We start from the raw sequence: 10,696 nt of genomic DNA on the forward strand, positions 1-10,696 counted from the left end.
GCCTGATTTGGAAATTCATTGGCAAGCCACAGTGAAATATAGATTAAACCATATTAAAACATGTGAAAATACAAAATCAATTCTGGATTCTTGGCCAAATTATAAAGTTCCACTTGGTTACAAACTGGTACATAATATTCATTCATTAAACATTATTTATTTAGATCTGGGTTTTATATTTAGGCGTAATGTGTATTTTTGTTTTTAGATTGATATAGATTTCAAGTTTAAGTTCTCTCAATGTGAAAACATGTTGACAAACTATGATAAAGTATTTGATAAATTATTAAGCTTAATCAAAGTAAAAGTTAAAGACCCAGCTTCACAAAAAGTGTTAACTGAAATGGAAAATACTGATATTGATGAAAGTGAGTACATATGAATCTGATAAAATGTTGTGTAACTTAAAATAATACCAAACAATATAATGTTAATATGACGTGTTATGTTTACGTAGATAATTTTAAACTGTTGTGAATTTTTTAATAATTGTTTAATATACTTTATAATGGGTAATGGGTAAATGTTTGTCTATTTCTATGTCTAAATACTAAACTTTAAATACTTTACGCTAATTTACAACTAGGTAGTTCAAATTTGAATTTTCATGTAACAAATTCATCCAAAACCTTCCAAATATTCTGATTGTTATTTAAAATTAAAAATATAAATTATCATTAAAATCATTCAAATAAAAAAAAATTATTTTGTAATGAATCAAAGTTATGTACGATAGATATTTTCATAAACATTAATAGTTTTTGTAGTAATGAGTATTTTACATTAAATTAATTATAATATGGTATTGTTTAACTTTTTCTGATACGATCAATGTTTTTTGCAGATGGACGTAATGCTTGTATTTTTTATCTTATTCATTCTGTACTGGTTCCAACATCCAAAATAATGAAGAAAGATAATAATAAACGTTCACTCATAAAATATTCAATCAAGGATTCACAAACATCGTTTATAATTTTTGCTCATACTGTTGAAGAAATTGAAGAAACAATCAGTGCATTGAGAGAAAAAGGAGATCCCATACAGCCATTTATTATGGTAGTGGGTACTATTCTTAAGCCAAAAGAAATTTTAGTTTTTTTTGACTATGCTAAATTTAAAGTTTTCTCAGTTGTTAGAGCTGTTGATATTTGCTTTAAAATTATTCACTTATTTCATTTGAAATATCCATTACAATGTACTATGGTTTGGCATTTTTTGCAAAAAATGTTGTATAAGTTGGAAACCCCTTATGATACTGTGTTCCCTCAAGTCTCTAAAATGATATGCGAGTTAAATAATTAATTTAGTTAGCAATTAAGTTTTCTTTTGTATTCTTCTTTATTACAAATCCAAGTCGGAGTTTTTGAATAAGCAAATTTTTTTTTCTATGATTACTATTATTATTATTATATTCAAAAAAATATAAAGATGTCGCAATATAAGTTAATTATATTTATTAATTATTATTGGTTTATTTCTATACCTAACCTTATAACCTTTTAACATCACAAAAAAAAAAATGGAAATAATAGTATATTTTTTCAAATGTATATTATTGATTACTTAAATAATATAGTATAAAATACAAATATATATTTATATAATATATTTGTACTTAGGTATGTAGTTTAGGTATGGGTGGGCAGCTCCAAGACTAAATAATAAATATAAGAGGTGACTTATCTGGAATGCTTTTTTGTAAACATAAAAAAGTAACCATACCAAAAAATAAACATGTAAATTCAAAACATATGTTTATTAATTTGACAAACTAATTTGTTTAATTGAAAAATAAATGGGTATTGTGTCAAAATATGGTTTTACAAATTAAAAAATAAATTTATTTATTTAACAAACTATACTTTTCGTGTTAATAAAGCTATTTATCAACCTAAGAATTTGAGTTTAAATTTGACAAATACGATGTGTATTTTCACAAATAAGTAGTTATTGAGTTAACACCACATTTATCATTTTAATAGTTTTATTTTCAATTTGATAATAAAGTAGTTATTTATTTGATAAAGTCAACTCATAATTTAATAATTTTGTAACTGAGATTCTACAATATTATTGTTACATATTCATTAACAATTTTTTGGGTTTCATTTCAACAAATATATTGTTGGAAGTATACTAACCACTATTTTGTTGAATCACCTATGATTTTTATAAATTATACAGTGTTATTTTTTTCAGTGCGAAAACCATTGAAGTGCAACAAGTGCAAGCGTGAGGGACATACTGCAAAGTACTGTCAAGTCAATATCTCCGATGTCAATATGATTAGCGTGCGACCAAAAAGTAGTATAATACATTATATTAAAGAAGTAAGAATAAATGAACACGAAGACATAATCCATGGATTGGTGGATACTGGTAGTGCAGTTTCCATCATAAAACGATCAGCTGCTGTGAGATTCGGCCTGGAAATAAATTCAAGAAAAATTGACATGTGGGCATACGGCACGGCCCAGCCAGTGATTAGTTTGGGTGCGACGGAAGGAGTCATATGCATCGATGAGGTACAGGAACGGGTCAAGCTGATAGTGGTGGATGACAATATACAACAACATGAAATTATTATTGGACGATCTTTCATTGAATTGGAAAATGTAACCTTCATCAAAACTAAAGACCAATTGGTGTTCGGCTATGACATGAAGTTTCCTTATCAAGAGTCAGGTATTCCCAGGGAGTCTCCGGAAAAACATGCATTGACAATAACTCATGAGACTGAGACATTGCCAGCAACCAGTGCCAAGGTAGTTGAAGTCACTACAGACAAAGAGACAATTAATGTGATGATCATCAACCATGGGGACGACGAGCTGAACCTGCGGCGAGGTGATCGTGTAGGTGTTGTACGTGAGAGAAGCCAGCCAATGCAAACGACAGAAGTTACAACGGTTCCAATCACTGAGGAAATGGTGCAACGTGGACCTTCGTTCTCACAGGAAGAGGTAAATGATCTTCTTACACTACTGAATAAATATTGTTGCTGTTTTGCATTCAACTTGGGCGAACTGGGTTGTACCACCGAGATACAAATGGATATAGTGGATGATGGTCAACCGGTTGTATGTAAACCATATCGGGCAAGCGCTTCAGAGAGGGAGACCATAAGCCGTATTGTTCGAGAGTGGAAAGAAGCGGGTATTGTCAAAGAAACTAGTTCTCCGTATGCATCCCCAGTGCTACTAGTCAGCAAGAAGGACGGTGAGGCCAGACTAGTGGTAGATTATCGGAAATTGAATTCACAGACGGTACGCAAAGTATTTCCTACACCTAATCTTGATGAACATTTAGAACGACTACAGGGAGCAAAAATGTTTACAACGCTGGACTTGGCGTCGGGTTATCTGCAAGTACCGTTATCAGAATCAGCCAAGGAGAAAACTGCGTTTATAACGCCAAGTGAGTCTGGCCAGTTTGAAAGGATGGTGTTCGGATTAATTAATGCTCCATATGAGTTCTCTCGATTGATGCAACGTGTACTACATCCGCTGAAGGATAAAGTGGCCATGTGGTACCTTGATGATATTCTTGTGCCTTCTACATCAAAATACCAGATATGCTAAACCGATTACAACAAGTACTAGAGGCATTAAAAAGGGGGAAGCTAACACTGAAATTAAGTAAGTGCTATTTTGGCTATCCAGAAGTAGCTTATTTAGATTTCATGTTGTCAGAAAAAGGTGTGCGACCAGGTGATCAAAAGGTAATGGCAGTCAAGGCATTTCCCAAACCAGTTAACAAACATGAAGTCCGGAGGTTTCTTGGTCTATGTGGATTCTTCAGAAGGCTCTCATACCTCATTATGCAGAAAAAGCTCTACCGATTAGTGAACTGTTAAAGGAAGGCGAGCCCTTCGTATGGACTACTGCCCAAGAACAGTCATTTCAAATGTTAAAAGAACATCTTGTGAGCTGACCGGTTCTACAATTATTCCCACTTTATTGGATTTTCATTTGGATTTATGTGTAATGTATGAATATGGATATTATTATAATTCTTTATAATTATTATTTAATGATTAATATTGTTTGATTATTAGCTCGAGAAAGAACTGAATATTTACCTGTTGTTATATAACTGGTTCCTGACATACTTAAAAAATATGTAAAATATTAAATTAAATTAAATTAAACTGTAATATTACAAAAAATATTACTTTGCAATATTAAATATTATATAAAGTATTGGTAATTGTTACAAGAAGTATCAGATAATATTAATGCAAAACCAATCACTTATAGTTAGGTATAATTAATCTCGTTACTTAGATAAATGAACCATTTTGAAGTTACCTTTATGGCTTTGTCATTATTTTGTTGTGATTTAATTCAATGATTCAATGTGGTTAGTAAATATTTACAATAAATTAGTCAATATTGATGTATGTAATGTGTTAGTGCGTCATCAATATGAAGCACTGATAAAATATATTATAAGTCTCCGTTCTGATGATATGTTTCAAAATTATGGGAAACTAAGCAACTAACAATGAAGAATGGTTTGAAAATCTTTACATTTTACAAACGTACAAAAAAAAGGTCAAAACATCTTGATGATATAACTAATACTTATGAAAATGCAATCAATTTAATAGATAGCTTCGAATTCAAAATTAATACATATTTTGTGATTCTATAATAGAAGAATTAATAAGTTAAAAATTAGCTAATTATAATGTCATAACAAAGAACAGTGTTTTTAAGACTTACAAAGTTAAAACCATCAAAAGTGTTTCAGCTGAACATCTGTGCTCTATATATAAAATTGATTTAGTTATTTAGATGTAACATTTATTAACGTATGTGTTCATTTCAGGTTTATGTTCAAAATATTAAAAATCCTCCATTAACTATACTTGTTATGAATAGTACTATATTTTATTTATTTCAATTTAAGATGGAAAATCACAATTTTAAATACTATGAAAAAATCCGCTGGCTGTGGGTTGCCAGTGCCTGATTTACGATATAATGTGAGGTAATTTATAGTACCTAATCAGTATAAAAAACTTGAATTTTAAAAAAAGTCTAAGAAACTTTGGTAAAAACTTTCATGAAAAAATTAATTGATGATGAAATTTTAAAATCCTCTATATTTTATTAGACATCAATTCGATTGAACAATTCCTTATATGATACTGAAAGCAGCCGCATAGCATATAATGCCTTCTGGTGGAAACAGTTGTTGTTCATAAAACTTTTTGTCTTGTAGCAATAGACTATTCGAAGTAGGCAATTTATGAGCATATAATTTTTTCCTGACAACTGTCTCGGGTGCGTCTTTCAGTAAGTCGGTATATACTGGTCCTGGTAAGATCATTTGTAAAGGTTTTACTACTTCCGGGGGCATAGACGAGAACGGTTCCACCAATCCCAGCGATCCACTCAGTGTGGCCACCAGGTACCTAATGTAGATCACACGTTCTAACATTCCCTCCTTGTCATTCATTTTGTCAAGTTTTCTTATCCATGATGACACCTTTTGGCGATCTCTACTGTCTGAAAGAGATACAATTTATTTTATACATTTCTTATTTTATTCTGTGCAAGATATTTGAATATGAGAAGAAAAAACTATTGAGCAAAATAAATAACGGAAATCTGAATCACAGTGGTTTGGTTACAGGAGTAAATGATTAGGTATATAGAATAACATAGTAGCCATACGCTTACATACCAGTGAGTCCTGAACGAGAAGAAAACAAATGAGAGGAATGTTATTGCAAATAATATACTTAAAATTATATCTAATACATTAATTTGTACATTGTAGGTAAAATGTATATTATTTATTTTAACATTTGTAAGACTGAATGCTATATAAATGTAAATGTCAGAATTGAAATTGAAAACAAATAGGCACCAAGCAGACATTAACTTCGTGGCTGTACAGTGTACATAGTACATGTGAAGCAGTGGCTTAGCCAAGAATTTTGTATGAGGAAGGCTGTACCACAAAAAAAATTCCATTAAATATTTATTTTATTTACACTTTTTGTAAATTTATGTTTTTTATTGATTATGCAACAAATTATTTATAAAATATTATTTTTTTTTACTCTCAATGCAGATAGAAGCTGCATATTTTTTGAGCAAAAATAATAGTAAATGGTATATTCGATATCAAATATTATTTAAATAATTATTAACAGTAAGCACATGATTAGGTACGGATAATATGATACTCATTAGTATAACTGTATGAAGTAGGCTCGTATAACCCAAATACACCAATGTGAAATTGAAAACAAATAATTGCACTGATAACTTGAATTTGGAATGCACAAAATTTAAAAATTGGCCTTCCATAAAAATAATGCCCAACAAAATTTAATAGCTATCCATCTATGCCTAATAAATATTTAGGATGTGTTGTCTACTAATGTTGTGCTGCAAATTTCACAAGGGCACCTATCTAAATCGAACCATGATGATTATAAGGTTAGATATTAAAATATTAGCTTCCTGAAATGGAGATTGAAAAAATTGTTTGGTTACAAATGTTTGATATCAGTTACAGTTAGTTACTAAAAAGGTAACTTACATTTTGGGCATGTCTGGAGTCTATGGGAAAAAGTCAGGGGGTTACGTTGAGTTAGGTCCCGGAAATGAAAATTTAGTTTTCTCGGAAACCGTTTGGTTACAAATTGTATAATGTCAGTTACAATTAGTTACTAAAATGTTAATACATTTTGGAAATAGTCTAATATCTAATTGTCATATATTCTATCCAAAATAATAACGCACAGCTTTGGCGAAGTTTAACGACGAGAAGACAACCTAGAATCTAGGTTCTTAACCGGGGGTCCATGGACCCCTTGGGGATCCGTAGATGATTACTCGGGGGTCCACGGAGTAGCTGTGAATTTTTTTTTTAAAAAGCCAAAACTAAATTTGTTTCGATAGTGTTTTCAAGATAACAATAAAAATGTCTTGCCCGCAAATAATTTAGATAACGATAATCTTATATTATGTCATATAAATTATAAACGATAAAGTTATCGGAATCGTAAAATAATATACGGGCATATAATAATATAATCTAACGAGCATTTCAATTGAACATGGAAACCCAATACCCATCACTTCAGTTGACCTGTCGCCGTCGCGTTGTGCATTGTCCGCCTCAACCGTCGTTATAATATTCACTCTAGTTTTCACACCATTTTATTTTTATATTTTTGACATTTTAATAATTATTACAATGTCGAAAAAAAGAAAGTACGATGACTCTTATACGTCGTTTGGTTTTCAAAGTTTTATGTCAAGAAATGGGATCTGAACACGAAGTTCTTCTTTATTACACAGAAGTGCGTTGGCTTTCCAGAGGACAAGTTATGAAACGTTTGTATGAACTTCGAGAAGAAATTTCTTATTTTTTAATAGAAAGGCAAAGTTCACTCTCAAAATATTTTNTTTAACAGACATTTTTAGTCATTTGAACGAAGTAAATATATCGATTCAAGGAAAAGAAGTAACAATTATGGACGCGTCCGAAAAAATAAACGCATTTGTTAGTAAAATTTCCCTGTGGAAAAGAAGACTTCAATCAGAAAATTTACCGAACTTTCCAACACTTGAACAGGAGCTATCAACAAATAATATTGCTTTGTCCAGTTCCATGAAAACGCAAATTTGTGAACATCTTGATGTGCTCGAAAATTCATTTGGCAATTATTTCGATTTTACATTTTCGAAATCAGAAATATGGTTACGCAATCCTTTTCTTGTGGACTTAAATACAATTGATGATTCAGATCTCGTTAAAGATGAACTAATTGATTTAAGATCAAAAGAAATGGCACGCCACGACTTTCAAACAAAAAATCTAATCGAATTTTGGTGTTCGTTGACGATGGCTTATCCACGAGCTGTATCCAGGGCAATGAAATTTTTGATTCCATTCGCTACTACCTATCTTTGTGAGTCTGGATTTTCCACAATGGTCACAATTAAAACTAAATCAAGAAATCGATTGGACATTAAGGACGATATGCGCGTTGCTCTGTCAAATACGGTCCCAGATTTCAAGGCAATATTGCAATCAAAACAACAACAAATGTCACATTAGAAATTTTATTTGACTATAAGAAAGTGATTATTCATAATAATCTAATATAGATTTCGTTATTAGTAGTATTATGTATTAGATTTATCATTAAAAAATAATAAAAATAAAAATTTCATTTTTACATTTATTTAAATATTATTATTATTTTTTTTTTTTTGGTGGGGGGTCCGTGATTATATTTTATATTTCAAAGGGGTCCATGGACCAGAAAAGGTTAAGAATCTATGAATCCTAGATGAATATAATGTGTGATTGGTCGCCATTCATCGGCTGTCGACGACGTCACTATAGCCGCCGCTGCCTGTGATGGGAATACATGAGTGCATTTCAACCGATTTTCGTCAACTGCCTAGTTTTTATTCTGGATAAAATATAGCCGATAGGACAACCTTATACACGTAATTTTTGTGTACTGGATTTCTTTAAATTTATTTTCTAGTCACAATATTATTTATAGAAAAAAATAATCATTACACGAATGTTAATTATTTACCTATTAAATACATCAAAGTTTTCGCCGTTTCTCGATCAGAACAATATAGTTGATTGTTGTTTTTCAACGGACATGCGGGTGAGGCTTCTTCTTCAAGAAATTTTTTCAACGAATCTACATTATCGAAATCCGCCTTGGATGAATTTGCGGGTTCACTAGGTTTAGCAGCGGATTCACTAGGTTTAGCAGCGGATGTTCCGGCTTCGTTTTCTTTTGGTTTTTCTGTTTAAAAATGAAACCAGCATTTTATTTTCAGTATTAATGGTTAATGTGTTTAAATTACCTGTAATAGGTCCCTCGTTTTTCTTTTTAGGATCAGCAGTTTGTACATCACCATCGTTTTTACTATCCATATTTAGTTCGTGTTTTTAAAATAGGTAATTATTTTTAAGATTTTAAATAATTTAGTCACTTTCGAATATTTAGATGTTTATATTGTAAACAATGAAACTGCTTGCTGTAGTTACAACATAATTCTGGCTAGAATCAAAATGGTTTATATATGATAAGACACTAAACAGTATGCGCTTATTTTATTGCAGAAATATAAAATTATAAAAAAATTAATTCCTCTATCCGAAACGACCTGCAATAATATGGCCGAGTTAATTATAGTATATTATCTATATTATATAATGTGAAATAGTATATTATGGTAATATTAAATATTTCCATAATACATAAACTTGAATCAAAGTCAATAGATGGCTAATTACGACAAGCGATACGGAATGTGAGACGATACAATACACAATATACATTACACATATACATACGCATTATATTGAACTTAAATGCTTCATCATATTGTTATTTTTTTAATAAAGTTGTTCGAATACTGAACGGTTGTCGCACAGCGCAAGCTCAAAACCGGTTTGTTTCGCCGCGCTTCCGGCGTCGAAGCTTTAGAGCAAAGGTTCCCAAAGTGGTCTATATCAACCCCCTGGGGTCGATTCTGAACTGAAAGGGGTCCATGTCAACGAAAAAGAAAATTGTGGGGTGCATAATATGTAAATAAGGGTCCACGAGACTTAAAATTTTTAAAGAAACAATATTAACAATTTTTACGAAAAATATGTGTGCGACCATGCGAACGATATCGATTATTATAACAAACATTGTCAATAACGACTAACGGAGTCGAAGGTGAATATCGGAATCTTAAGATAAGATTAAATTACACATTACACATTCAACTGTACAATTTTAAGTCTCACTAATAACTAATAAGTACGATAAGAATGATACGATAAACATGATATTGGTCAAGATGGATGTTTGGAATATGTATTACTGTACGTTTAGTAAGTCAGTTCATCCGTGACAGTCGATTACTGATGCTACGTCGTTTGCCATTTTTCAAAGTTTTACTAATTCATAAATTGGTTAGTTTTTGTACAAATATAACTGCTATTAATTATGGCTAAATCTAAAAAGAAATGTAGGCAATATAGCATTGATTATTTGAAGTTCGGCTTTATGAAGCAGAACATTGGACAACGTGGATTTTCTCAGTTTCCCAAATTGTCACATATGAACTGTCAGGATGATGACGTTTCGGTCTACGTTCAACATTTAAATGTCCTTGACGCTGATTTTAAAATCAGATTTAAGGATATTTTGACAATGGAAATACCACAGTGGATTATTAATGCATTTCCTATCGTTTTAATTATAAAAAAAATATTTGAATATTGTCGTTATTAAAGAAATAAAGGTATTATTAAAAACAACACGATTTTTATTTTAAAAATTGCACTTCATAGTCAAGTTTATTCAAGTAAACAATTCCATGTAAGCTATAAAAACACGTAGATGAATTTGTAAAAAATCAATTTTAGGGGTCTACGAAAATCGAGAAAATTGGTAAGTGGTCTACGGGGAAAAATAGTTTTGGAACCTCTGCTCTAGAGCATCCTCCGGCCCCTTCTTATCGCCACTGGCTGTCACCGTTCGCGAATATGATCGAGTTCGGGTCCTGTTGTTTTTGTGGGGTCGAGTTGGAAAACTCGACGAAACTCCTCGTCCCTCGCCGCCTCAAGATTGGTTTTGCTTGCAATCGGCCTACGTGCCAATGTGCCATTGTTTGGTTACATTTGGTGTACCTTTTTT

General features: G+C 31.3%; 2 protein-coding genes across 2 annotated transcripts; one reads left to right on the forward strand and one right to left on the reverse strand.

Annotated features, from left to right (window-relative positions):
* Positions 1 to 6: 6 nt before the first annotated feature.
* On the forward strand, positions 7 to 1,431 carry LOC111038900. The gene is made up of 3 exons (XM_022322170.1): positions 7 to 127; positions 209 to 368; positions 845 to 1,431. The coding sequence occupies exons 2-3, from the start codon at positions 251 to 253 to the stop codon at positions 1,303 to 1,305; spliced, it is 579 nt and encodes a 192-aa protein (XP_022177862.1). The 5' UTR covers positions 7 to 127; positions 209 to 250; the 3' UTR covers positions 1,306 to 1,431.
* A 3,717-nt stretch (positions 1,432 to 5,148) lies between these two features.
* LOC111038902 lies at positions 5,149 to 8,937 on the reverse strand. The gene is made up of 3 exons (XM_022322172.1): positions 8,868 to 8,937; positions 8,585 to 8,806; positions 5,149 to 5,519 (listed from the first exon to the last, which is right to left on the reverse strand). Exons 1-3 carry the CDS (start codon positions 8,935 to 8,937, stop codon positions 5,149 to 5,151), a joined length of 663 nt encoding a protein of 220 aa, XP_022177864.1.
* Positions 8,938 to 10,696: the final 1,759 nt, after the last annotated feature.

The sequence above is a fragment of the Myzus persicae genome, unplaced genomic scaffold, assembly GCF_001856785.1.
Source record: "Myzus persicae strain clone G006 unplaced genomic scaffold, MPER_G0061.0, whole genome shotgun sequence".
Taxonomy (NCBI): domain Eukaryota; kingdom Metazoa; phylum Arthropoda; class Insecta; order Hemiptera; family Aphididae; genus Myzus; species Myzus persicae.